The sequence below is a fragment of the Phycodurus eques genome, chromosome 15, assembly GCF_024500275.1.
Source record: "Phycodurus eques isolate BA_2022a chromosome 15, UOR_Pequ_1.1, whole genome shotgun sequence".
Taxonomy (NCBI): Eukaryota; Metazoa; Chordata; class Actinopteri; order Syngnathiformes; family Syngnathidae; genus Phycodurus; species Phycodurus eques.
This window is the reverse complement of record NC_084539.1, coordinates 17,193,450-17,219,617: the sequence shown is the minus strand read 5'-3', so window position 1 is coordinate 17,219,617 and position 26,168 is coordinate 17,193,450. Positions and strand designations below refer to the sequence as shown.

Below are 26,168 nucleotides of genomic sequence, written 5' to 3'. Positions count from 1 at the left end.
TTGCGATGGACTGGCATGGCACGGCTCGGCTCGGATTCCTCCTGCTCGCGCTGCGCGGACTGCGGGGGTTCAGCGCCGCCTGCCCCGCCGCCTGCACCTGCACGGTGGCGCGGATCGCGTGCGTCGACGGAGCGGCGCCGAGCATAGAGGATTTCCCGATGCTCACGCTGGACGACACGGAAAACATCACCGACATGTAAGTGCGTGCGTGGCAACCTGACGATGACGATGAGATGTTAAAAGGATGAAGGTGATCATGTAACTACGCATTCCCCCAGACCTCCTAATACAGCATCATCACACACATCAGAACAGTCAAATTGCGTCCTGTGTGTGTGTGCGCGCGCGCGCGCGCGTTTCTACGTGTCACTAACTGCGCGTGCGTGAGGCTCGTGCACGTTTATTTGGATTTGCACAGCATTCCATGAAACACACGCACACACTATAAAGGGGCGTCAATGTGACCCCCCCCCCCAAATACACGTGGTCACAACACATGATCTGACTAAAAAAGAAAATAAAAAATACATCATTTTGTAAAAATGATGGGCCAAAAATACCAGCTCAAAAAATGTTAATAGTATTAGTTAGTCGAGCTTATTTGTTTGGGTTCCTTCACAATTTTTTTTTTCTTACCCTTAGGAAATACAAATACAATCTTGATTCGCAGGCAACATTTGAGGTCACATTGTTATATTCCGGCAGCACGTTGATCTAGTGGTTAGCACAGCTGCCTCCTTACGGTTCTGACATTCAGGTTTCGAATCTCAAGTTTGTATGGTTTCCCCCCGTGCTTGCGTGGCTTTTCTTCAGGTCCTCCGCCTTCCTTCCACATTCCAAGGCTAATTGAAGACTGTGAATATGTGTTTGAATGCTTGTTTGTCTGTCCTGTGATTGACTGGCGACAAGTCCGGGGTTGTACCCCGCTTCTCACCCAAAAGTCAGCTAGGATGGGCTGCAGTTCACCCACGCATATACTATACTGTACGTACAAACAAAAAACGTGACATCCATAACACTTTGCTATCGTGTGTTCCCTGACAGATTCATCGCAAATCAAAACAGGTTGTTTGAGCTCAACGACAACAGTCTGAGGCACTACATAAACCTCCGGAACCTGTAAGTATGGCATGTGTATTTCGTAGTATAAGCGCTGTTTCCGAGAACCGCTTCACATCTCTGTTGCATGGAGTCGACCTGGTGTTCCAATTCAGGATGATTGGACAACAAAAATGCTTTAAGATGTTGCTTTCCTGTGAATCTCTAAAGAATATATATATTTTGTTGTACAACCCCAATTCCAATGAAGTTGGGACGTTCTGTTAAACATAAATAAAAACAGAATACAATGATTTTCAAATCATGTTCGACCTATATTTAATTGAATACACTACAAAGACAAGATATTTAATGTTCAAACTGATAATCTTTACTGTTTTTAGCAAATAATCATTAACTTAGAATTTTATGGCTGCAACACGTTCCAAAAAAGCTGCGACAAGGTCATGTTTACCACTGTGTTACATCATCTTTTCTTTTAACAACATTCAATTAACATTTGGGAACTGAGGACACTAATTGTTGAAGCTTTGTAGGTGGAATTCTTTCCCATTCTTGCTTTATGTACAGTTTCAGCTGTTCAACAGTCCGAGGTCTCCGTTGTCGTATTTTACGCTTCATAATGCGCCACACATTTTCAATGGGAGACAGGTAGGCCAGTCTAGTACCCGCACTCTTTTACTACGAAGCCACGCTGTTGTAACACGTGCAGAATGTGGTTTGGCATCGTCTTGCTGAAATAAGCAGGGGCATCCATGAAAAAAAAACGTTGCTTGGATGGCAGCGTATGTTTCTCCAAAACCTGTATGTACCTTTCACCATTAATGGTGCCTTCTCAGATATGTAAGTTACCCATGCCGTTGGCATTAACACAGGCCAATACCATCACAGATGGTGGCTTTTGAACTTTGCGTCCATAACAGTCCGGATGGTTCTTTTCCTCTTTGGCCCGGAGGACACGACGTCCACAATTTCCAAAAACAATTTGAAATGCGGACTCGTCGGACAACAGCACACTTTTCCACTTTGCATCAGTCCATCTTAGATGCGCTCGGCCCAGAGAAGCCGGCGACGTTTCTGGGTGTTGTTGATAAATGGCTTTTGCTTTGCATAGTAGAGTTTCAAGTTGCACTTACGGATGTAGCGCTGAACTGTATTTACTGACATTGGTTTTCTGAAGTGTTCCTGAGCCCATGTGGTGATATCCTTTACACATTGATGAGGGTTTTGGATGCAGTGGCGCCTGAGGGATCGAAGGTCACGGGCATTCAATGTTGGTTTTCGGCTTTGCTGCTTACATGCAGTGATTTCTCCAGATTCTCTAAACCTTTTGAGGATATTATGGACCGTAGATGATGAAATCCCTAAATTCCTTGCAATTGTATGTTGAGGAACATTGTCCTTAAACTGTTTGACTATTTTCTCACACACCTTTTCACAAAGAGGTGAGCCTCGCCCCATCTTTGCTTGTGAATGACTGAACAATTCAGGAAAGCTTCTTTTATACCCAATCATGGCACTCACCTGTTCCCAATGAGCCTGTTCACCTGTGGGATGTTCCAAACAGGTGTTTGATGAGCATTCCTCAACATTCTCAGTCTTTTTTTTGCCACCTGTCCAGCCATAAAAAGTTAATGATTATTTGCTAAAATCAACAACGTTGATCAGTTTGAACATTAAATATCTTGTCTTTGTAGTGTATTCAATTAAATATAGGTTGAACATGATTTGCAAATCATTGTATTCTGTTTTTATTTATGTTTAACACAACGTCCCAACTTCATTGGAATTGGGGTTGTACTATAAGCAGTTTCTGAAATCTGCTTCACATCGGTGTTGCGACCAACTCCTGACAGCTGTGAACAGTTATTCAGACCCAGGATGACTGGACTACATTGGACAATTTCTAAAAACAACATATTATAAATAAATAATTGTTTGATTATTGTACCTGCTTCGCAGCTGTGTTGCATGGCAGCTGAAAACTGGTCGTCCAACCCAGGGTAACTGGGTTACAAAAATGCTACTCACAGAACTAAGAGTTGTAGTGTAAGCGTTGTTTCTGAGAACTGCTTCACATCGGTTTTGCATGATGTTGACCAACCACGGGCACCTGCAAACTGCTATTCCAACAACTATACAGAATTGCATTTTTAAAAAACTCAAGCAAAAGAATCATAACAGGTATTTGATCCTTTAAAATGCTTCACTGCTGTTTTGCATGGCGAAACCCTGCTATTCCAACCCAGGACGATTGAGGTACAAAAAAAAAAAAGCTTCAAGAATTTGTTTTCATGTGAATCGCCAAACTCATGTATTTGTAATGTAAGTGCTGGAGTCTCCCTGGGGTTCCAAACCACGACAAGTAACATAAGCACTTTTTGTGATAGGTGCATCACATCTGTGTTGCATGGAGTTGACCACCCACTGGCACCTGTGTACTGCTATTCCAACTCAAGATGACTGAACTAGACTCCACAATGTTAAAAAAACAAACAAAACAAAAAAAACATTGGACTATTTTAACTCCTTGACATCTGTGTTGCATGTCACCTGCAATCTGTTGTTCCAAACCAGGACAATTGTGGTACAAAATATTTGAAGACCTTGCTTTCCTGTGAATCTTTGAACTAATATTTTGTCACAGTACAAGCGCTGTTTATGAAAACTGCTTCAGGTCTGTGTTGGATAGAGTGGATCAACCGCTGACATTCCAACGCGGGATGACTATAGACAGCCTTCCAAAATTAAAAAAACAAAACAAAAACAAAAACATTTCACATCTGCTTTACATGGAGTCGAATTTATATTCCAACCCAGGACGATTGGTCTGTAAAATATTAAGCGAAATCATTCTGTCATACCCCGCTAGCTTATTGCTAACATATGTTTGTATAATGGAAAATCCCATTCACGCGCAGCGATAGTTGCGGTTTTACAACCTTTAAGCAACGGATAACACAAATGGTGGAAAAACACTTAGACAAAGAATTAACCAATACTCACAGGCATATATTCTTTATTCTCTATGAAAAATGACTAATAATACAGCAATTTACAGAGTAGTAGTAAAAGAAGTCAATTCTTCTTCATTTGTGTCTGCATGGCTGTATACTGCCTCCCAGTGGCCAAGGCGGGCACACCAGAAGGATCAGCACACTGAATTGGATTGCAGCATAAAATCATGATGCACAAATTCTTTAATGTTTTAAATTCCATTTAATTATGTGTTATGCGTAAAGTGTTATTTTTCAGTGGCACTATCTCCTTGCTGGGCTCACCTGATCAAAGCTCTCATTTCCGACAGAACGGTGACCAGGACCAGACTGACGTCGATATCCCCGGATGCCTTTTACAACAATACAAGACTACATTATGTGTAAGAATGTGTTAGTACTATAAGTGCTGTTTTTGAGAACCTCTGTGTCGCATGGAGTCGACCTCGGATTCCAACCTAAGATGATTAGCCTGAACTTTAGTAACTTTCATTCCATTTCAAGGCCACATATGCATGCATTTTGTTATCACCGTTAGATACCGTTCCCGTGTTTGAATAACAACCATCAAAAGACGCCAGGGGTCAAGAATTATAGGACACTTTCCACACTATTTCTCCTATTGCTGAAATTAGCCTGTTTTGAGGTCTCATGCAAGCGAGGCAGCCCTCATCCTCCCCTGTAAACGGCAGAGCTCATTGTGTGTGTGTGTGTGGGGGGGGGGGGGGAGCACATTATATCCTATTTATTATCCCAAAACTACTATTTCTACTTCAATTACTTTTACTACTCTTTTTTTTAACTACTATTTCTACAACTAACAATACTATTTCTACTCGTCGTACAAGTAGTGCTTCTACCACAACTACTACTATTTCTATCACAACAACCTGCAAAACTATTTCTACTACTAGCACAACTACAACTACTAAACTCCTGACATTCTACTACTACAACTACTAAACTCCTTCGACTATAGTACTTCTACCACAACTACTTCTATTACTAATATTACCACTTGTGCCATAACTACTTACAGCGTTACTCCTACTAATTCTACTACTACAACTATCACTACTTCTACTTCAATGTCTACTACCTACAATAGAATTTATATTACTACTAGTACTTGTACCACAACTACTACAGCTTCTATCACTAGTACTTCATGTATTGCTTCTACTATGCCTACCACTACTTCTAGCAGTAGTACTTCTACTTCCTAAAATACAATTTATATTACTACTAGTACTTCTCCTACAGCTACTACTACTTCAATCACTACTACTTCTTCTACTATTGCTACTATTTCCACAACCAACAATTTCTTCGACTACTACAACTTCTACTACGACTACCACTACAATGAGAACCCCTACTACTAATAATACATTTTTCTTGTCATGCCCGTTCGACAGCTAAATAGGTAGATACTTTACTACTACTTCTACCACTACTACTTCTAAGTTCTCCTTCTACTCGATCTACTACTAATAATACATTTGGTTGTTGTCACCTATAGACAGACAAACCGATAAAAAGATTATTAATATAATTTGCTTCATACGAGTGGCCAACTAAATGTTTTTTTTGTTCTGTTTTGTTTTTTCTCTTTTAGGAATTTGCAAGACAACAACCTGTCGACGCTGTCATGGAGGACCTTTCAGAACTATAACATCTCTTATCCGTAAGCTCCACTCTTCTTCTTTGCATCTCATCAACCTCAGGCTAAACCACAAAGGCTAAAACTAGCTCCTACAAAGGTTGTCTCTCAGTAGAGATGTATCACTTCAGAAAAGATCACCAAAAAAAAAAAAAAAAAAAAAAACGCAAATCCAAATCCAAAGCAAATAGCTGGAAAGATGTTCCACAGAAAAAAAACATGAATCGGTAAATTTGGGAATAGTGAACTCAGAATATGCGGGATGATACTGTACAGTGAATCGCGTTAAGCACGTGGGTTACATTCCAGACCCACACGCAATAGGTAAAAATCTGCAATATAGCGACCATGCATTAGCGGTTCGGCACCTGCGGATTTACCTATTCGCGCATTCTCCCCAGCACCCCCCTTCATGGCAATTATAATGGCCGTCAATTGTTTGCGGATTTTTGCTATTCACAGTCGGGTCCTGTCCCTATCCTCCGCGAATAGTGGGGGTCCACTGTAACACTTTGTCCATTTCTCCTTAGGCGAGGTCATGCACACATGAACAGGCATTTATCATCTGCCACATGCAACTGGGGTCCCCCACCAGACATTTTCCTCTGCCCCACAGCAAAGTAATATAATACCAGAGAGAGAGAAAGGATCAAGGCCAACTTTGTTCCCCTCTCACTAAAACAAAAGAATATATGAGGTTATAGTTCACATGTACAACCCATATTCCAATGAAGTTAGGACGTTGTGTTAAACAAAAATTAAAACAGAATATAATGATTTGAAAATCATGTTCAACCTATATTTAATTGAATACACAAATACAAATGAAGCTTGGACAGGTGGCAAAAAAGACTGAGAAAGTTGAGGAATGCTCATCAAAAACCTGTTTGGAACATCCTACAGGTGAACAGGCTAATTGGGAACAAATGGGTGCCATGATTGGGTATTAAAGGAGCTTCCCTGAATTGCTCAGTCATTCACAAGCAAAGATGGGGCGAGGCTCACCTCTTTGTGAACAAGTACGTGAGAAAATAGTCGAACCGTTTAAGGATAATGTTCCTCAATGTACAATTGCAAGGAATTTAGGGATTTCATCATCTACGGTCAATAATATCATCAAAAGGTTCAGAGAATCTGGAGAAATCACTGCTTGTAAGCGGCAAGGCGGAAAACCAACATTGAATGCCCGTGACCTTCGATCCCTCAGTCGGCACCTCATCAAGAACCGACATCAATGTGTAAAGGATATGTGCTTACAAAGCTTCAACCATTAGTGTCCTCAGTTCCCAAACATTTATTGAATGTTGTAAAAAGAAAAGGTGATGTAACACATTGGTAAACATGATCCTGTCCCAGCTATTTTGGAATGTGTTGCAGCCATAAAATTCGAAGTTAATGATTATTTGCTAAAAACAATCAAGTTGATCAGTTTGAACATTAAATATCTTGTCTGTAGTGTATTCAAATATAGGTTGAACATGATATGCAAATCATTGTATTCTGTTTTTATTTATGTTTAACACAACGTCCCAACTTCATTGGAATTGGTGTTGTAATACATATTATAAGAACAAAGGCATGCATATACAGTAGTTTTTTAATATACGGCAATCATTTATTGTTAATTATTTTGTGAACACTCACGTTACGACTCGCCAACCTCAGTTTGAGAACCAGTGATCTGACTAGCGTGGCGCATCGTTTTCTTTCAGGCTCCTCCTGTCCGGAAACCCTTTGGACTGCATCTGCGAGAACCTCTGGATCAAACTGAGGAGCCAGGAGGAACCCGACAGCCAAGATCTGCAATGCAAGGACGAGCAAGGAGCAACAAAAGCCTTCGTTACGCTGACTCCGCCCGACTGCGGTAACGTGAAGCCGTGTTAAAATAAGCAACGGGGCATACGCTTCCTGAAAGTCTGGAGAGCGATCGATGGGGGGTTTACAGTTTCCCTCCTGCCCCTACCTCTCGTTCGGCAACTTAAGACCGTCTCCTTGTGTCCCGCAGTGGTTCCTCAAGTAGAGGTCACCCCCACGTTGGTGACCGAGATGCAGGGCGGCGATGTCGAAGCGTTGTGTAGCGCTTCAGGCTCGCCGCCTCCAGAGATCCTGTGGAACCTGGACATGATTTTCTCGCACTACGAGGTGAGTCAGTCTAATCGAATAAGCCAACGAGCTCCAATGAGGCTTCGCAGCCATTTGTGGAGGCTGAAGTTAGGTTTTAGGTTTCATTCTCCAGGGTTTACAGTACAGTCCTGCGTGGGTCTAATTTTTCAAGATTCGGCTTCGACCCGCCGATATTCAACACCGTATCAACCACAAAAATGAGATCAAGGAACCCACCTGAAACCCACTGAAGCTTTTAGTGATTACAAATAATACTTATATCTACAAAGCTTTGAGTGGATATATTTCGCAGTTTGAGGGGTGCACCACCTTTTGGCTGCCTTAAAAGATTTGCGAAATTGAGGTAAAATTAACATAGCTATATGCTAAATGGCATTTGTTTCGATGTTCTGGCGACTTGGTTTGAAAGGGAGAGGGGTGTGCCAACTCTCTTGGGGTGTTGAAGGTGGCGCACTTCTTAAAAAGCTTTCGAAACGTTGTTATATGATGTGAAATCAAGTTATACGCTAAACAGCGATTGTTTGGATAGGGAGGCGGGTTGTGGGGCATTTTTTTTTGCCGTGGATGGTGGTGTGCAACTCAGCTGAGGTTTTCAACGGGCATCAAATCAACATTGCTGTTGATGGCTGAGTTGGTTTGACAGGGATAGGGGTGCGTCAACTCTGTTGGGGTGTTGAGGGGGTGCATTGTTTATAAAGTTTGGAAAAGGCTGGCGATGGTGGTGATGTAGCTATATGATAAATGGTTGTTATATATATATATTTTTTTTTTTATGGACCAACGGGGGGCTGGGAAAGGCTCTACATGAGACAGACTGCAACCTACTGACATAAATACTCATTATGGCATCAAACAGCGTATAAATCCAAAAGTAAAAATAGTCCAGTCTAATTTTCCCTATTTAAAAATGGGGCCTTTGTTAAAAAAGCTGTTAAGAGTGTTTTTTTTTTAACACACACACACACACATCTGACATGAATTCATCATCGTGACATGCTAAAAAAGCATTGTTTTGATTTTTTTGGGACTGATAGAGTGACTTGATTAGATGTGCACCAATTCTACCAGGGTACTGAAGTCGAAAGAGTTAGCATTTTAGCTGAGCCTAAGGCGCCAAGGTGAATCACCACTTGAAGCTAACTGGTATCTTTTTGGTTGTTGTTTACTAACAGACCCCGCAATCGCATTAGCCACCATGCTGTAATATGAGTACAGATCAACCCGCATGAAGATGTAGAGCAACGCTAATGCCACTATTTCATCTTAAAGAGGGAAATCGAGAGAGTTAGCCAAGCCACAGTCACTGTATTACAGCTTGAGGCTAACTCATTTGAGTTGTTGCTTACTAATGAAAACTGGTATAGCGGGTTTGGTCATGTGACATTCCGCATAGGCTATAGCTTAGTATGGTTTTAGGCTAATTGGTATCTTTTTGGTAGTTTTTTACTGGTTGGTGAACACTGGGATAGGGATAGCCACCATACAATGCTATGTGTCCAGATTGACCCCATGGAAACGGCGAGCAGGATAACCTTAACCGACCTCTCTCCCGAGGACAACGGGCAGGTGATCACATGCACTGCTGAGAACATGGTGGGTCAGACGGAGGCCACCCTGCAGCTCAACATCCACTGTAAGCACACATTAGCACACGAGCATATTCCGCTTCACAAATGTTGCTGTTTTGTTTCCAAGTGGAAGCAGCAGAAGCACAAGTCACTTTGTTTTCATTGCTGCCACCGCTGATCTTATTGACTTGTTGGTGTGATTTCCTGTCCATAACTCTTCCTCCTGTGAAGCTTTGCCGTCCTCTGCTTCTACGTGTCTCCTCTCCCATCGTTTAGCGTGAGGATGTTTGTCGCCATGCTCAGTAATTAAGCTGCTGGTAGTTGATGCTAATCTTTGTCTCTCTAGACATTTTCACCAATACGTCACACGTACTTCCGGGTGGCAATAGCTCCAATGGAAACACTAGAACAAACAAACAATTCTGTAATTTGACCAGGGCAGAGCAATTGAAAAAACAGGATAAATAGCTTGAGTGATTATTTTAGCCTTCTTCTTGAATGTGTGACGTGTTAGTCCAAAAGAAGATGTTACGTGAGGTAAATTGCTTTTAAGGGTGACTGAACGGGAGCTGTAGTTTATATTTCAACAGGTAAGTTGATTAAAAAATAGAGTTGTGGAAACACAGACATATTTAACATGAACATTGGGTTACTGGCTAAATAATTGACTTTTCTGTTGCTCGAATTAATGGCACAGACGTGCTCTTTTGGCGGTGAAATGAATAGCTGATTGTAGAGCTACCGCCAGCAAGCAGGCTAAAACATTAAAAAGAACCCAACCAAAAATTTTACACATACCAGAGAGAAAAAACACAAAACACAATGATGGAGATTTGATTCCTAGTCTGGCCCTTTGAAGTGGCTACTCCACCTCAAGGCACTCTTACAAGTCGGACAAATATTTACAACATCCACTCGAAGTAGCTTCCTCACCCACAGATTCCAGTGAATGAATAGAGAGTGTTTAAGAAAATGGAAAATTACCCTTTCTTTGGGGGGGGGTATATAGGGCATTGTGAGCCCAAACACAAAAGATAGAAGCAAAAGATATTTGTTATCGTTCCCAGTTCAGGTTTGTTGTCGGCCCTTGAGTTCTGCCACCCAGAAGTACATATTGTTTACAAACATTATGGAAAGGTCTACATTCAATAACAAAAACTGTTCTAATCTGGTGCCAATGTTCGTCTCTGTCCTCAGTAACCCAAAACATAGCCACCATCAGCTAATGCTAATATTTGTCTCCATACTTGCAACACTGTTAGCCAGTGCTGATGTCTTCGCCTTAAAAACCATACCACTATCAACTAATGCTAATGTTTGTCTCCATCTTCAATAACACACCAACAACATAGGCACTGTTAGCAAGTGCTAATGCTACACTTGATAAATCCTAAAAGTGTTGCTAATATTAGCTAATGCTAATGTTTAGTGCCACACTCAATCCTCCTCTTCCCAGCTTTTATGTGGGCATACTCAATAATCCTCCAAAACATGGCTACTGTTAACGAGAGCTCATATTTATTGCAATGCTCAGTAAGCTTCACCCCCCCCCCCCCCCAAAGAAAAACATTACCCCCGTTAGCAAGTACTAAAATCCATACTGGATACCTTCTAAAAAACTTGCCACTCTAATGTTTGTCTCAATACTCGGAAACCCCTAAAAGTGGTGCTAATCTTAGCCAATACTAATGGTTGTCTCTGTACACCTGAACAACCAATATATGCAATCATTTGATAATTTATCTATTGATTATCACAGTATCGTGATACTAGTGTAACAACAGTTACTCTATGATTGCCATCCCTACTTGATACTCTCCAAATTGTGTCTAATCTTAGCTCGTGTTTGTCTTTGTATTCTGTTACCCCAAAAATGTCCAATAATTTGCTAGTTTGTCTATCCATCCAAGCAGTATCTTTGTCAGTATCGTGATACAGTAATTCCAGATAGGAGCTGAGCCCTGCCGAGGTGAGAATACCTATAAAAAAGAACGATAATAACTGCCTATATTAAAACTGTAGATATACCAAAAACCATAATCCCAAAATGGTTTAATATACTGTAATGTCAACCTAATTTACAGCACTACCCTTAAAATTGAATGATCACAATCATCTTTATATGCCAAGTATCTCAAAAACACATTTGTCTCCGGTAGTTGTAGCCGCTCTAGTACGACAACAGACAGCCATTTGACAGAAAATACTTTTGAGACATAAAAGCACAGTACGGAGAGTCACAGAGCAATAAAAGGTTATCGGTAATGTGGCAATGACGATGCAATTGTATTATTTTTAGACAATTGTGCAAATTATGCAGTCCTCTAGCAATTTAAAGTGACTTGTAGTGTGACAATCTGGAACAGTGTCAATTGTGCAAATGGTGCAGATACTTCTGAAGCACATAAGTGGTCAGTATTGGTCAACAACAGATATGCAAATAGTGCAGTGGCGAGACTAGACTACTACAGTGAGTGCACGAATAATATATAATTGGGCCGACAGAGATATGACAACAATCTCAAGACACAATTGGCAGCATGTTACGATGGAATTGTAAGATAACTGTTTAAGAAGTTAATGGCAAGAGGGAAGAAGCTGTTAGAATGTCTGCTAGTTTTAGTTTGCATTTACAGATTACTTTTATTTACAAGTGCACGTGTCCATGCACATGCAGCAAACACTCTCCATAACTTCCACTAACAACCCAGGCTAAAGTTAACTCGTCCATGACATACAAAGCTTATTTCTTAATCAAGCTGTATCACTCCAACGCAGTTCCTTGACAGCTATTGCTATACTGTATAGATAGGGATTTTGTGGCATATTAGGGTGTTACAGAAAAAGCACAAAAATATAGAAGTAGGTCAGTTTTTCAGTGGATAGCTAGGGATAGATTTCACAGAGAAAAAAAAAAGCAAATAGGTGTATTTGCGAGTAGCGAACTGCGTGTAGGCGGGGGCAACACTTAACTATGATCCCAAAACAGTTTAATATCATTTCTAATGAATCTTACAAAATTGCTCTTGAAAGAAATTGGTTTATAGATGATTTGAATTGGGGGGACGGGGGACGACGACAACAAAAACAGAAGTGCGTGCCTACATGCAGAAAAGACTCTCGGTAACAACCCAGGCTAACCTTGGTTCCTCTTTGCCATACAGCTATTCCGATTTAGACAGGGCTTGGGCGGCATTTTAGCGCGTTACAGAAAGTGCACAAAAAAAAAAAACCCTGAAAAGGTGAGTTTTTCAGCGAATAGCTAAGCATAGACTCCACAGAAAAAAAACACCAAGTTAAATTTTGTGAATAGCAAACTGATAATAGGCAGAGTTTTACTGTGTCTCCAATCAGTTGCTTGTTCGTCTAGCCATTATCACAGGATAGTTTAGACTATTGTGATACTATCATGCCAGCCCCACTTGGAAACGCCCCCAAAAGGGACGCTATGTCAGTCTCCATTGCAGCTGTATTGTTTGTCTCCATACTTGACACCCCTGAAACAACATGTCCTCTCTCAGTCTTTCAATGTTGTTTTTCCTCCGGACAACTCCTCCCTCCCCGGTCGTTGACTTGCCAACCACTCCCCACCCCCCCGTGTGACCGCTCGTCCCGTCAGTCGCCCCCACCATCCAGCAGCTGTTGGAACCGGAGCAGGGCCACCACTGGTGCATCCCCTTCAGCATGACGGGCAACCCCAAGCCAGAGCTGCAGTGGTACTTTGAGAACGTGACGCTGGAGGAGCAGGACTACATCCGGACCATGATCCACCAGTCCACCAAGAGCGAGTACCACGGCTGCCTGCAGCTGGTCAACCCCACGCACATTCACAACGGCGTCTACCGCCTGGTGGCCAAGAACCGATACGGCCGTGACGAGAAGATGGTGGCAGCGCAGTTCATCGACCCACCCTACGACCACACAGGTGCGCCCACGATTCCCTCTTTTTTCTTCTTTGACTTCTCCTGTGCCACTCCATTGGTAACATCAATTTTGTCATTCCTCCTGTAGAAGATCCTTTCTACTACTGTAAGTGACCACGCTGGCTGCATATTCATAGTACCGTATGAGCATTTTCAATTAACGATGTCGTATCCGCCACTTTTTCTGCTGCCTGTCTTCATCTGTCCAGACACTACTGGTAGGGCATGTTTTTCTTTTCTTTTTTTCTTTACTTCAAACAGTGGTTCTCAAACATTTTATACTGAGTACCACCTAAAGAAATACTGACCTCTCCAAGTGCTACCATAATGACCATTTATTAATAACCAAAATACATACTGTATATTACATATTTAATGTAAGTGCAAAATGGAGTTTTAGTTTTTGGTTGTTATTGACCACTTTCTTTTTCCTTTTTTACTATTTCAAATTTTTCATACACTTTTTAAACATGCAAAATATTCAGATTTCTTTTACATTTACCGTACTTTCTATTTTTACATTTTTAAAATTTTATTTTGAGCATTATTTCAAATAAATAAATGACTATGTTTAGGCTTGAATGTAATGAGTAATTTCACCAAAATGATTCATTAATTAGCTTCAATTTTATTTTTTTAGATTTAAGTAACAAATTGAATGACATTGACAACAAAAGGCAGAGCCATAACAAAGTTTACATTCACACACCAATGAAAAATATATGATATTATGCGACTTTTAATGACTCACGATGGAATTCTGCTCCCTTCCAGACTCGCCGCTTCCGCCAATGGATGACAGCATTGCTGTAAGTGAGAAACAAACCATATTAAATATCCTAAAACAACAACAACATTAATTTCCCCCTGCAGGCCATCAGGGTAGTTCTGATTACAGGCCATTGCCTGTTATATTTATATGTTTTTTTGTTTTTTTTTGCAGGTTTACGTGGTGGTGGGAATCGCCGGCGTGGCTTTGATGGGCTGCGTTCTTATGGTGATCATTCTCAAATACGGAAGGAACTCCAAGTTTGGAATTAAAGGTGAGCTCGTCTTCCCAGATCACCGTCGACGTTGCGTATTTAATTCACTTGATGTAAGGCTTACAGTTATTAATACTTAAAAAAAAAAACATGTTCAGTTGTGTTTTCTTTATTTTTCTCAAGCGTCTACACCTCGCCAAAGGTCTTCTGGCACCACCCAGGGCAGGCACAGCAGCCTAAAAAAAGAAAGAAAGAGAAAGTACAGATGATTATTTTGGTGTTGAAAACCCACTATTATGTTATCCATCCATCCATTTTCTAAGACGCTTATCCTCACAAGGATCGCGGCCTGAACACCCTGAACTGGTTGCCAGCCAATCGCAGGGCACATATAAACAAACAACAATCCACACTCCCATTCACACTTACAGGCAATTTAGGGACTTCAATTAAACTAGCATGCATGTTTTTGGGATGTGGGAGGAAACCGGAGTGCCCGGAGAAAACCAACGCACGCACGGGGAGAACATGCAAACTCCACACAGGCACGGATTGAACCCCGGTCCTCAGAACTGTGAGGCAGACGCTCTTAACCAGTCATCCACCGTGCCGCCCTATTATGTTATATGGCTTTAAATTGTTAATACAGTTGTGTAAAACAGTATTTCACTATTATTTTTTTTTTTTTTTACTTTTTTTTAATTTTAATTTGTTTATCATTTTCTGAAGCTATATTTTGTGGGTGACTATTTCAATTGAACGATTTTGGACATTTAATATACCATTCACGTTACGTTTTGAAAAAATATTTTATATTAGTTTGATGAATTGTTCTTTTGTGTGTTTGTGATGATTTTGTCTAAATAAATGTGAAATTGACGTAAACTATTTTAGACATGTTAAATGTTAACATTATTTTGTAGATTAATTCCTCTTGTGGGTTTTAAATTAATTTTATAAATTGTTCTTGTATGTGTGTGATAATTTTTATCAAATCAATTCCTCTCTTTTGAATTATTTACTTAATTTATGTGTGCGTGTGTATGTACGTACATATTTCCATTAAATACGTGAAAAATTCATCCCACACCTTTTTAGGAAGATACAATAATATATATTTTGTGTTGTTATAGATCACACTCTTCTCTTACTTTTTAAATGTTGTTTTTGGGACACTTTTTTAAGTCACTGATGGTGTAGTGGTGCACTCGCCTGACTTTGGTGCGGGCAGCGTGGGATCAGTTCCCACTCAGTGACGGTGTGAATGTGAGCGCGAATGGTTGTCCGTGTCTATATGTGCCCTGTGACTGACTGGCGACCAGTTCAGGGTGTAGTCCGCCTTTTGCCCGAAGTCAGCTGGGATAGGCTCCAGTGCCCCGCGACCCTAACCAGGATAAGCGGTGTTGAAAATGGATGGATGGATGGATGGATGGGACACTTTTTTCATTTTTAAAATAATGTGGGAACATGTTGGGTAGAGTATAATACGATATAATATTTAAATAATATTGTATTTAATATGATTGTTCTAAAGAAAAATGCTAACCTGCTAATGGATTGGTGCATAGAAAGCATTGCTCTAATGTGACAAGGTACAGTACTCTACAGACATTTGTTTTATACAGTATGTAGTTAGTTACAATGTAATTACAGTGTAAACACCTCACCCAGTTTATTAGTACACACACCTTCCTCTTGGTCCTCGTGTCGCCAGGCTCCTCGTCGGTCATCAGCAACGACGACGACTCGGCCAGCCCCCTCCACCACGTCTCCAACGGCAACAACACGCCATCGTCCTCCGAGATGGCGCCCGACGCCGTCATCATCGGGATGACCAAGATCCCCGTCATCGAGAACCCGCAGTACTTCGGCAACACAGGCAGCATGTTGAAACCAGACACGTGTGAGTTACTGCCCATTCCGGGCATCGGCTACCGGGTGGGGATGGACGCCAGAAGCAGGAGGCTACAAAAAATAATGGAAGTAAATATTCGACAGCAGTGGTTCTCAAAGTTTTAAGAGCGCCACGTAAAAATACTTAACTCTCCAAGTACCACCATCATAATCAACATTGAAATACAGTAGCAGAGTTGGCCTAACTATTAATCGAAAACTAGGTTTTATTCCTAAAAAGTATATTATACAATTTTTAGCTACTGTAACATTATATACATTAACATTGCACATAAATGTGGGGAAAAACAGAAAAAAAACTTTCCTAAAATAATGATTCAGTTAAAATATATTGGACATTCGGTATTAGTTAAATTAAATTGTACTTGAATGTTTAAAAAAAAACTGTTTTTTAAAACTAAATGCAACTGAATTGAACTTAAGTTAAATCCAACTGAAAAGTACCTAGGTCGTGACATGTTGGTAAAAATAATATAGAAAAATACAAAGAAAAGAAGAATATATATATATATATATTGTATATCAAAACGGCTAATATTACTGCAGTTTACTGACTGAGTCACTTAGTTTTGAAACTCTTCTTCATTTGTCGAGACTGTATTATACTGCCCCCACGTGGCCAAATCGCGCAGATCAGAAGGAGTCGCAATCAATTAATCATGATGATCTGTATATTTCTTTACATTGTAAAATGTTCTTAAATGTTATTACTATGTTTCATATGATACAATATTTGAGTGTTATTTTTCCTTATAAAAAAGACATGAAAAAATGTGTTGAGTTAAACAAGACAAGACACTGCTGTAAAATGCCTTTTATTTAATAAAAATAAAAAAACTAAAATTACAATGACAGAGAAACAGAAACTAATCATCAACCAAATATTTATATTAATGAGGAAAATGGATGGATGAACATTAAATAGGCTAAAAAGGTGTCGGTAAAACAATATTCCAAAAATATTACTCGCCCGCAGTCGTGCAGCATATCAAGAGACACAACATCGTGCTGAAGCGCGAGCTGGGCGAGGGCGCCTTCGGCAAGGTCTTCCTGGCCGAGTGCTACAACCTGACACCCGACCACGACAAGATCCACGTGGCCGTCAAGGTACGAACGTGAGGCGTCTCGGCGTATCAGTCGATAATCGACGCACGGGGAGTCTTTGACGGATTCCTGGTCGCGTGTGTGCCGACAGACCCTGAAGGAGGCCAGCGAGAGCGGGCGTGCCGATTTCTACCGGGAGGCGGAGCTGCTCACCAACCTGCAGCACGAGCACATCGTCACCTTCTACGGCGTGTGCGTGGACAGCGACCCCCTCATCATGGTCTTTGAGTACATGAAGCATGGAGACCTCAACAAGTTCCTCAGGTAAGAGTGCATTGTTGCCATACTATATGCCCAAAATTAATCTTTCCCACAATTCCACATTTACCATAAAAGAAAATCCCATTGAATTGAGTGGAGCAATAGAACAAATTCACCATTTCTCAACCTGTTCGAGTCATTCCGAAAGCCGTAAATCTTTTCCAGCCTCCCCACCAAAACACTAAATGTATAACTAAATGTTTATTTTATTATTATTATTATTTTTTTTTTCCCCCTCACTTGGGGTGCGGGCTGCTGGAGCCTATCCCAGCTATCTTCAGGCGGGAGGCTGGGTACACCCTGAACCGGACGCCAGCCAATCGCAGGGCACATATAAACAAACAACCATTCGCACTCACATTCACCTCTACGGGCAATTTAGAGTCTTCAATCAACCTACCACGCACATTTTTGGGATGTGGGAGGAAACCAGAGTTTCCGGAGAAAACCCCCCCAGGCACGGGGAGAACATCCAAACCCCACACAGGTGGGGCCAGGATTTGAACCCCAGTCCCCAGAACTGTAAGGCAGATGTGCTAACCAGTTGGCCACCATGCCGGCCACTTGCGAGTCAAAAAAATCAGTCAGATGACAGCATATAACTCGAAAAAGTCGGGTCACTTGTATCTCAAGGCACCCCTATATTTCCAACTTTCCCAGAATTCCCAACTGTCCCATTTCATAATTACCCATTTTCCAGAAGAAAGATCCTCAAACCTCAAATTGACCAATGGAAATCATTCCAGCGTCAAAATGTTCACCTCATTCAGGACATCCTGGGAACTATTTTTCATGTGTCCCCATAAGTCTGCATTTTCCAGAAACAATACAATTCAAATGGAGAAATCTAAAAAAAAACAAAAAACATTTTGCAACCAAATGAAATAATTCAAACATTCTTAATATTTTTTTCATTTTTCCTTTTCCTTTATTTATTTTATTTTAGCTTTTTGTCCTTATTTTAATTAAATAACCCTGCACCATTTTAGGCATGTTCATATTAATATTATTATTATTAGTAGTAGTAGTAGTAGTAGGATTTTGGGTGTTCATTATTTTGTTTTTTTCTTTTACAAATATGAGTTTTGGTCATTATAATGAGATAAATGTGACATTCTTGATTTACTCTAGTTCTTCCTGAACTGTTTTAGGCATGCCAAATATTATTTTAATGGTTGATGACTTTCTCAATTCTTGTATTTGTTGTTGATTACCTCCTAACTTTTTGAGTGTTTAGAACTAAATATATGGTTCTTCTTGCACGTTTAGGCATATCGTGAATATACATATTTTTGTTGATGACTAATTTACCATCAACGCTCGTTGTATGGAACCGTGCAGGTCCCACGGTCCGGACGCGGTGCTTATGGCGGACGGGCAGCACAGCATCCTGGTGGAGCTGACGCAGTCGCAGATGCTGCACATCGCGCAGCAGATCGCAGCCGGGATGGTCTACCTGGCGTCGCAGCACTTTGTGCACAGAGACCTGGCCACCAGGAACTGCCTGGTGGGCGAGAACCTGCTGGTCAAGATCGGAGACTTTGGCATGTCCAGAGACGTCTACAGCACTGACTACTACAGAGTCCGTACATTTATATTCTCACCGCACATTTTAATTTTGATTCCATTTAAATGCAAATGACATGATCTGCATATATGGACCAGTTTCCATGGTAATGAGGGCCAAAAGTACAAAATTGAGCAGATTCTTATTTTTGGGGGGTATTATAAAGACTTGTTCATAGGGAGTTAAAGGAGGTGGTGACTATCCTCTGTGACTGTAAAGCCATGAAGGAATTAAACTACTTTTAGATCAGCTTCTACTATATAGGACAGTGTTTCCAACCCTTTATTGAGCCAAAGCATGTAGTTTACATTAGAAACATCTCACGGCACATCACCAAACAAAAATGTCACAAAAAGTAAACAAAGTCAATCCCCACATAGTGGTGCATTCACCAATTTACAGAATTTTCTTGGGGTGGTGGGGGGTGGTGACTACCCTCCGTTTCTACCCTCCGTTTCCAGCCGCCACTGCAGTTTACAGACATAATATACATCAAACATAGACGAAACCATAAAAATAATGTGAACAATTGAAAGACCTTTTCTTACTTGCGTGTTGTTGTGGTGTTTGCGCAGGTGGGCGGCCACACGATGCTGCCCATCCGCTGGATGCCCCCGGAGAGCATCATGTACCGACGCTTCACCACCGAGAGCGACGTGTGGAGCCTGGGCGTGGTCCTCTGGGAGATCTTCACCTACGGCAAGCAGCCCTGGTACCAGCTCTCCAACAATGAGGTCAGTCCCGTCCTCTTAACCTCATCTTTTGCAAACTACCAAGTTGCCTGCGAACTTACAAAACGTTAGAAGAAATACTGTCACTTTTTTCCACTTTTGTTAAAGACGTGTTTTGTCGAATTTTTCCATGTGAATGACAATGTACAGTAATGCCTTGAAATACGAGCGACCCGACTTACGACTTTTTAAGATGCGAGCCATCACTTTTTTGCTTTGACTTGCGAGCGCATACGTTAGACATGAGCGCTGTATGAAAAAATATTTCAATGCGTGCCGTCCATCCATCCATTTTTTACACCGCTTATCCTCACTAGGGTCACGCGTATGCTGGAGCCTATCCCAGCTAACGGCGGGCACATATAAACAAACAACCAGTTGCACTCACATTCACACCTACGGGCAATTTAGAGTCTTCAATCAACCTCTCACGCATGTTTTTGGGATGTGGGAGGAAACCGGAGTGCCCGGAGAAAACCCACCCAGGCACGGGGAGAACATGCAAACTCCACACAGGCGGGGCCGGGGATTGAACCCCAGTCCCCAGAACTGTGAGGCAAATGGGCTAACCAGTCGTCCACCTTGGCAATTTTGGAATGTACCCTTCTGAAATTTGATCAAACTTTTTTTAGACCTTGAAAAATACCATTTGGTGGATGACCCAAAATAGGGCTAGCCTTATAATAATGATAATAATCATTATTATTATTATTAGGCAAGCCTAATTTTCTATTATATCTGTTACCTGGGCAGCACGGTGAGCGACTGGATAGAGCGTCCGCCTCACTGTTCTGAGGACCGGGGTTCAATGCCCGACACTACCCGTGTGGAGTTTGCATGTTCTCCCCGTGCCTGCGTGGGTTTTCTCCGGCCACTCCGGTTTGCTCCCACATCCCAAAAACATGCATTGTAGGTTAATTGACAACTCTAAATTGCCCGTAGGTGTGAATGTGAGTGCAATTGGTTGTTTGTTTCTATGTGCCCTGCGATTGGCTGGCAACCAGTTCAGGGTGTACCCCGCCTCCTGCCCGATGATAGCTGGGATAGGCTCCAGCACGCCCGCGACCCTCGTGAGGAGAAGCGGCTCAGAAAATGGATGGATGGATGGATCTGTTATCTGTTATATATATGTATTTATTCAATACATTATAAAAGTCTGGTTTATTGCCAGAAAAGCGCAGACCTTTCGTGACAGTATGACTACAATATGAGTATTTCATCTCAGAGGAAAGGAATATTAAAAACATTTTGGCTTGTCTCTAGGTCTATCAAAGAATAACTAAATTGTTTATAAGGTCACCTTTTGATTTGAGTAATAGACAACACTGTTGGAAATGTAGTATATACAGTATAACAACCACACAAAAAAGAAACAATGACAAACTCATTATCATGCAATGTTGTTTTTTTAGTCTCCGTCTATTGAAAGGCAGACATTTGCAAACAGTGTTTCATAAGGTGTCCTGTCATAAACGAGCATTTAACTAGATTTAGCACAAGTAGTTATGGCGATGAACGCGACCTGATAATGATAGCGTTTTTTTTTTAGACTGAAAATAAGCATACACACTGCTAAAGCTCAAAATCTCACCACCTTGTTTTTAGACAAATTTCACTTGTTTCAAGCAAATTTGTACTTGAAATAAGTACACAAAATGTTTTCCAGGGAGTAGGTTATTTATTTATACTCCACTGGCAATCAATGTGGCGGCCATGTTTGGAACGTCGATGTTCCCTTCAAAGGCAATGCATGGACATTGAAATTAAGTCATAACTTCCTCATTTCTTAACCGATTTTCAAGAGGTTTACTTTTTTTTTGTCAATGCCAAAGCGTGTGCTATGGCCACAGAACATGTTTTCTAAAAAAAAAATAATAATAAACAAATTAAACGCGTCTCTCAACGCAACACTGAAATTGTTACCTCTCGTCGTCTTGTCGTCTTTCATGAAGCAGCACACACTTTTGTTACATTAGCATATTTCCCCTTTTTGAGGGAAGCATTCCCCGTACCTCACAATCCAAAATGCAAAATGAATGTGGCCTACGAAGTTAAAAAATATATATATATATATACATATATATATATATTTACTTTTGCTAAAGGTTTTGCAGCTCACCCCGGATTCCCAAATTGAATAACCTACGGTAGAAAGTGATCTGCTTGTGAACTTTTGAAAACGTTTTGTAAGAGGAACTTCTTTTGTTCTTGCCATTTGAGTTACAACTAAATGTTGACGGCAGGTTATCGAGTGCATCACGCAGGGCCGTGTGCTCCAGCGGCCGCGCACCTGCCCCAAGGAGGTTTACGACCTGATGCTGGGCTGCTGGCAGAGGGAGCCCTACATGAGGCTCAACATCAAGGAGATCCACGCCATGCTCCAGAGCCTCGCCAAGGCTTCTCCCGTCTACCTGGACATACTGGGCTGAGGCGATTGCTACTACGTCCTGCTGTACAGTACGTGTGTGTGTGTGTGTGAGTGTGTGCGTGTGTGCCAGGGGGATGGCGTCTGGCAGTGTAAAGTTCATAGAGTTAAAAGAGGTGCTGATAATCCTCTGCGTGTAAATGTCCCCTGTAAATGTTAACCGTCGTCAATGCATTGAGAAAAAGCCTTAAATTCGCGAGTCATTTCTGCTTTACATATTCCCTCGCTGTGCGTACAGTAGCAGGCAGGTTTCAACAGGAGGGGGCCTTCGATGCATTGTTGGTCAGGTGACTACGTCCCAACACTCTTGAGACTAAATGCGATTTTGTCTTCATGCATATTTACCACGTGTGCACAAAGGGAACACAGTCCAAGCATTCTACACAGCCCAAGCATTTAAATACGACAAATAGAGTTAATATAAAATCCTACAAAAATATGGGAATATATTACAAGACTTAAAAAATAATGTTTTTAAAAATTTAATCATATGTCTTATATATAATTCTACAATTCTATCTTATTGGTCCTTTTTGTTTGTTATTTTTACACAAAGTAAAGTCTGTGATTATAGCCATACAGTATATATAATTATTGTGTATTTATTATTAACTTATTTTTATCCTCATTATTATTATTTATAATTCTAATCTTATATACGGGCATACACTTTATAGCACAACATTTCTGGTAGATTAAAATGGAGCCCACACACCTCGGTAAGGTCCATTGAAAAATATATTTAAATATAATATAAAACCAAATGATATACTGATACAGTATTATATATGATTATGTATATAATGATCATTCTGTCAAAATTGGAAAAGGTTACCAAAGCCACTCCTTTATATACATATTTTTTTTAAAACCCTGTTTAGTGCACTGAACCATATTTTAAACTTAAGTTAAAATGGACCCCATGCACCACGAATTAAATATAATTAGATAGTATACTGATGTACAGTATATGTGCAATAAATTCAATGATACATCTTAAAAGTGTGGAGAAACTTACCAAAGGTAAAATAAAATAAAAAAGAATAATAATTGTCATGTACTACACACTGTTTTGAAGGTTAAAATGAATAAAATCTTCCATCCATTTTTTACACTCCTTAGCCACACTAGGGTCACGGGTATGCTGGAGCCTATCCTAGCTAACTTGCGGGCGACAGGCGGGGTACACCCTGAACTGGTCGCCAGCCAATTGCAGGGCACATGGAAACTAACAACCATTCGCACTCACATTCATACCTTCGGACAATTTAGAGTCTTCAATTAACCTCCCGTGCATGTTTTTGGGATGCGGGAGGAAACCGGAGTACCCGGAGAAAACCCACGCAGGCACAGGGAGAACATGCAAGCTCCACACAGGCGAGGCCGGATGTGAACCAGAGTCCTCAGAACCGTGAGGCGGATGTGCTAACCACTCGTCCGCCTTGCCGCTCAATGCGTGCCCATTGATAAAACATTTTTTATATATACTAAACCCCATCTATTTAAGCAAGGAGATTATTTATTTAGCGTTAATTTCTCAGCATCCTTTTCCCCATCAATGTCATATTTTCTGTAAATATGTTTCCACAGACTAGCCATCCATATACGACGACCGTGTGGTGTTTTCAATGTTGTCAGGAGTGCTTTGAGCAATTGTATTATTTAATGTACTTAAAAAGCACACAGATGTTGAGAGTCTGAGCTGTGTCTCTTCCCCCTCCCCCCAAAAAAACAAAAAAACAAGCACACAGCTTATTTTATATTTTTACAGATTTCATTTTTTAATCCACCAGCAGCATCATCTTTTTTTTTTAAGTCGATCTATGTTGTACAGGTGATAAGAAGGGGAGTGCGAATTATTAAAAAGAATCCTAAAAAAGTATTATTGTTTATGAAATATCTGACCCTTTTTTGGTTAGAATATCAAAGCAATTATGCGTTAATGTTGTCCTGGCATGTCCTGAAAGCACTTACAGCTAGCTGAGCGTCCGGTCGTGGGATTGCTTTGATATACTGCAATGAATTAGCCAACGTTCTAGTCGTTCATTTTGTCTGCATTTCCAACAACGGCATCTCCTGTCCGAAGGGATGGGGTTTGCAGAATAACTCACGATACGGTATTGCCAACGGTAACATCTTGATACAGAAATTATCTGATAATCAATAAACTGGGTGGGGGGCGCGGAATCATGGAGGATTGTCATGATGTGGTCTTGAGATATTGTGCCAGTTATAATTATGCAATAATCGAGAAAAAAAAACAAAAAACACGCAATTGCACATATTGGACATATACATATTGGAATTTCTAGGCACAGGAATCCAATGACGACTCGCGATTCGGTATTATTGCAAAATTTTGCCAACGGTAATTGAAAAAAAAAAAGAAAAAACATTGATATCAGAGAAACTTCTGATACCTTATTTGACGATTTATATTTTACAAATTAGATAATATCATGATAGATTGGGTAAAAAAAAAAATGTGGAACTGTAGATAATTTGCTGTAATTTCAAGGCACGAGAATTGCGTAGTAACTAATCGTGGTATCATGACATTATTGATGACAACATTTTACGATACCCCTGAATCGCAATGTTTTGCAAACAATGTAGAAGCCACAGAAAATGTAGAAGCCACAGAAAATTGCAATACAGTATTATTGTTGACTTTATTCCAACAACAACAATAATATCACAATACAGAGATAATTGATTTATTAGGATAAAAAACATAGCAATTGTACATAGTTGGCTGTCATTTCTAGGCATGGTAAACACGGTAACTAATCGCGGTATCGTTATATTATTATTGGCAAAGTATTACAATAATCTATATATTGAATGTTTGCCAACAGTAATCCTAATCGTGATAGCTGATCTTGGGGCGGAAAACACAATTATACACATTTGGACATAATTTCTATATATGCTGTTGCGGGATGGCTACTGTACCGTATCGCGATATTTTCATGTTTAAAACGAAAACAGAACGCAGCCAGACTACGTTACATTCTTTGTTTTTTGAAGTTATGTTAGGTAGGTAGGCACTAAAATACGAAAATATTACGGAATCATCTTTATTTGTTGTTTTTGACGTGTCTGCGGTAGATAATAAACTGGCCGCTGTACAGTTGGGATATTTGCGTGTACGACTCTTAGGCTGCGTTACAAACTAGTATACTCCAGCAGGCATCACATGTTCTGGGTCCACTGGCAATACATACCCCATGTAAGTACCATTTGGATTTTCTTTGTGCTCGTAGGAAAAATTATCCAGGTCTTTGAAGTTATTTTTCACTCATAATTTCAGGGGTGCAGAGAAGTTTGTTTTAATAAATGATTTTTTTTTTTTTTTTTTTTTTTTTTAAAAGGCCTCTGACTGACTGTAGCCTCTTGAGATCCTCTTTCAGATGAATAACTGTGACTTTGCATCATGAATAGTATATTATTTTGAATGTAATCCAGAAGGCCGGGGACCTCTTTTGAATGTAATCTGTCATGTGGGATTAGGGGGTAGTAATAATTGTTTTTGTATATATGTGGTAAAAGGGACAAAAATAGCATTTTCATTAATGTGCAGATTCATTTTACTTATTGTGCAAATACAAAGACTGCGTGTGTGTGTGTGTGTGTGTGTGGGTGCGCGCGCGTGTCTTAGAGATGATGTGTGTGCGTTTCTACGTACACTCGGATGCAAGACTGTGTGTGTGAGGCAGATTTAACTTCGCTTTAATCTATCAATCAATCAATCAATCAATCAATCAAATGCTTTGTGCATCATGTGAGTAGCTTAACCACCATTAATGGAGATGTTCCTTGTGATACTGTGTATTTAATAAAGGTGGTA

General features: G+C 40.5%; 1 protein-coding gene across 1 annotated transcript; it reads left to right on the top strand.

Moving 5' to 3' along the window:
- Positions 1-26,168, top strand: ntrk2b (neurotrophic tyrosine kinase, receptor, type 2b). Its single transcript, XM_061698075.1, has 17 exons — positions 1-196; positions 1,045-1,119; positions 4,367-4,438; positions 5,674-5,742; positions 7,431-7,582; positions 7,724-7,860; positions 9,343-9,475; positions 13,030-13,335; positions 13,422-13,439; positions 14,108-14,142; positions 14,277-14,376; positions 16,031-16,219; positions 17,207-17,337; positions 17,426-17,598; positions 18,937-19,177; positions 19,738-19,896; positions 22,137-26,168. The coding sequence occupies exons 1-17, from the start codon at positions 6-8 to the stop codon at positions 22,320-22,322; spliced, it is 2,367 nt and encodes a 788-aa protein (XP_061554059.1). The 5' UTR covers positions 1-5; the 3' UTR covers positions 22,323-26,168.